The sequence below is a fragment of the Rhagoletis pomonella genome, unplaced genomic scaffold (genome assembly GCF_013731165.1).
Source record: "Rhagoletis pomonella isolate Grant_MI unplaced genomic scaffold, Rhpom_1.0 Rhpom_scaffold_17994, whole genome shotgun sequence".
NCBI classification, from domain to species: Eukaryota; Metazoa; Arthropoda; class Insecta; order Diptera; family Tephritidae; genus Rhagoletis; species Rhagoletis pomonella.
This window is the reverse complement of record NW_023476519.1, coordinates 1-3,004: the sequence shown is the minus strand read 5'-3', so window position 1 is coordinate 3,004 and position 3,004 is coordinate 1. Positions and strand designations below refer to the sequence as shown.

General features: G+C 34.1%; 1 protein-coding gene across 1 annotated transcript; it reads left to right on the top strand.

Moving 5' to 3' along the window:
* Nucleotides 1-1,849: 1,849 nt before the first annotated feature.
* LOC118757438 lies at nt 1,850-2,522 on the top strand. The gene is made up of 2 exons (XM_036492149.1): nt 1,850-2,210; nt 2,274-2,522. Exons 1-2 carry the CDS (start codon nt 1,955-1,957, stop codon nt 2,432-2,434), a joined length of 417 nt encoding a protein of 138 aa, XP_036348042.1. The 5' UTR covers nt 1,850-1,954; the 3' UTR covers nt 2,435-2,522.
* The last annotated feature ends 482 nt before the right edge of the window (nt 2,523-3,004 follow it).

Genomic DNA, 3,004 nt, shown 5'->3' with positions numbered 1-3,004 from the left:
AATTGTTGTGTATGAACAACAGCGAAAATGCTTTCTACCTAACATATGGAGGAATATAATAACACCATCGACAAAATTTTTTTTCACATGCACACTAGACTGGGTCGAAAAAAAAAGTTGCTAATGTCCGCCCCTAAATTTAAAGATTATGTTGAGAGGGTTCTGGAAAATTGTTTTTTTTTTTTTTTAACCCTCCGAAATACAGCCGAAATGGTTTTTTCGTTGTAACTTGGTTATTTGACGGCCGATTTTTAAAATTGATATGTCATTATTTTTGTCTTGAGAAGCTCCACTTTTCGTTCTTATGTCTTTTTAAGCTTTGAAGTCGCGTTCGCATGATAAAATTTTACCCCCCCCCTAAAGTATATTTTTTTCCTTACCAAACGAAAGTACTTAAAAATTCAAGAAAATGTTGCCTTCAAACTATATTACTAAAATAATAAACAAAGGAGTTATAGCACTTTTAATATCACAGGTCAACATGAGTTTCAGATGTAAGTATAATAACACAGTACAACAAAAATTGATTTTTTTTATGCAACAGAGTAACCTAAATTTAAGGATTATGTTGAGAGGATTTCGAAATTTTTATTTTATTTTTTTTTAACCCTTCGAAATACAGCCGAAAAGGTTTTTTCGTTGAAAGTTGGGTATTTGACGGCCGATTTTTAAAATTAACATGTCATCACATTTCCTTTTAAGCTATGAAGTCGTTTACCCATGGTTAGGTCAGCTAACAAAATTCGCCCCCACAAATTCCTCCAACAGTTTTCTTAGTTGGAAATTTAATCTCACTGCTTTCGTACCAATTTAGGTACATTTTTGCTACGATTTTTCCCAAATTCATACTCTTTGTTTTCGTCGCATCAGCAACCCGGGGAGTGCAAAACTGACGCTGTCAATAGCGAGCTAACCTGTTGTAATTTAATCATGCCAATAAATTTTATAAATTGTGGAAGTCAAAGTAAATAAGTGAGTCAAACCTGTTGTTTCGTATTGATAATAATAATTTATAATTAATACCATAAATTGTGCTGGTGAAATAAAATTAAAAAGTGACTTAACAGTGTGTGCAATTTAAAAATGGCTTTCGTTAAGCGCGATATTGATATTAAAATGTTACCTACGAAACGTGGTGTTATTGAATATTTTTTGTTCCTTAAATATTACGGCTCTGCAAGTGTTCCAAAAAATCGAAGTCTCAATGAATATTTGCCAATAGTTATGAACACAATTTCAAAGTTGTGGCAGCAGGCAAACATCCCTATAGTTACAAGAACTACGCTCCGGAGAAACATTGAAAGCCTCCTTCAAAGTTATTACAATGTAAAAAAACATCCTTATGAATATAATGATCAGGAATGGAATAAAATATTGTTAATTTCAAAGTGTAAGTGCATTATGGACTTAAATCGACAATGTGATTGCCCTAGTGCAAGTAGAGTTCCAACCGCGGTAAATGACTTTCTTTATGATCAATGCGGGCCAAGGCTTTTGTCATTAGATAGTGGGCTTGATCATACTAGAACTGACAATTGCTCGCTAGAATGTAATGTTGAAAATCACACTGAAACCGCTGCAAGTTCGATTGGTTATGTGCCTAGCTCAAGTGAAGACGATGAAGCAAGTGAAGAAGTCACACAAAGTTTAAAAGTATCTGATTTGTCCTTAAAAAATTATTGCTCGGCGTTAGATAGGACGGATACTTCAGATCGCTTTGGATCATTGCTTGCTACAATGCTAATAAAAGATTTGCAAGCTGCGATTGCTACAAAAGTAAAAAAGGATTTTAAAGAAAACACAGCGGATAAAATTATGAAATATTTTGATTATCTGGTCATTGACAAAAATAAAATTTCACGCGAGCGAACTATCAAATGCTGTTCAAGCCATTATACGTTCAGCTATAGAAAATAATGCATATTATTTTCACCCAGAAAATATATTATTAGCCATGATAACCGACGCTGATCCAGAGATACGTAATGATGGGTACGAAAAAATCAAAACAGCACGTCAATATCCACCAGCAGGGCTTCGCGTGTTCAAGGTCCCAAAGCGTGGCGTAATAAACTTTGAAAGTAAGTCGTATGTCAGCATGATCGATTGGAGTCAGTTTAAGATTACGGAACCCCCTTGTGTGCAGTTCTACCCAGATAGTGAACTTACAATGTTTCAATTTTCGGAAAATGAAGTGATAAATATCCCAGGTAAATATCTTCAAACTAAAAACTTCACGGGTCTTATAGTACTTTTAAATCATTTTTTTTTAGAGTTCCTCTGTCATTCCCAGAATACCGAACGGTTTGTGCGTGTTGTTAGTGAGTCTGCAAGTGCTGTCACTGATGAAAAGCGCCTGGGCCACATTTTTGCAAAATTAGAAAGCCGATACCAATATAAAAGCCTTGATTCGCGCCAAAATTTGCTTAAGTAGCAATAAATATTGTAAGTGAAATAACTTTTTTGTTGATTATTTTAGTAATATAGTTTGAAGGCAACATTTTCTTGAATTTTTAAGTACTTTCGTTTGGTAAGGAAAAAAATATGCTTTAGGGGGGGTAAAATTTTGTTTCTGCCCTTATCATGCGAACGCGACTTCAAAGCTTAAAAAGACATAAGAACGAAAAGTGAAGCTTCTCAAGACAAAAATAATGATATATCAATTTTAAAAATCGGCCGTCAAATAACCAAGTTACAACGAAAAAACCATTTCGGCTGTATTTCGGAGGGTTAAAAAAAAAAAAATAAAATTTTTCCAGAACCCTCTCAACATAATCTTTAAATTTAGGAGCGGACATTAGCAACTTTTTTTTTTTGTATGGGGACCGACCCAGTCTAATGCACACATAGTTGTAGAATGTACATATGTATAAATATTGTACTTATGTATGTAGGTAGGTGGTGGCAACCCTATTAAAAAAATATATCCTTACCGCACGTCCAGAGACCAATCCCTTTCATTTTTGTAAATCGGGAGAACGGTGTAAATATCATAATTTTAAAC

Bases quoted from the DNA above. Each gene is read 5' to 3' on its own strand.
- LOC118757438 (XM_036492149.1), top strand. From the start codon at position 1,955: ATGATAACCGACGCTGATCCAGAGATACGTAATGATGGGTACGAAAAA. The intron at 2,211-2,273 runs GTAAATATCTTC...ATTTTTTTTTAG, and splicing joins TGAAGTGATAAATATCCCAG to AGTTCCTCTGTCATTCCCAG.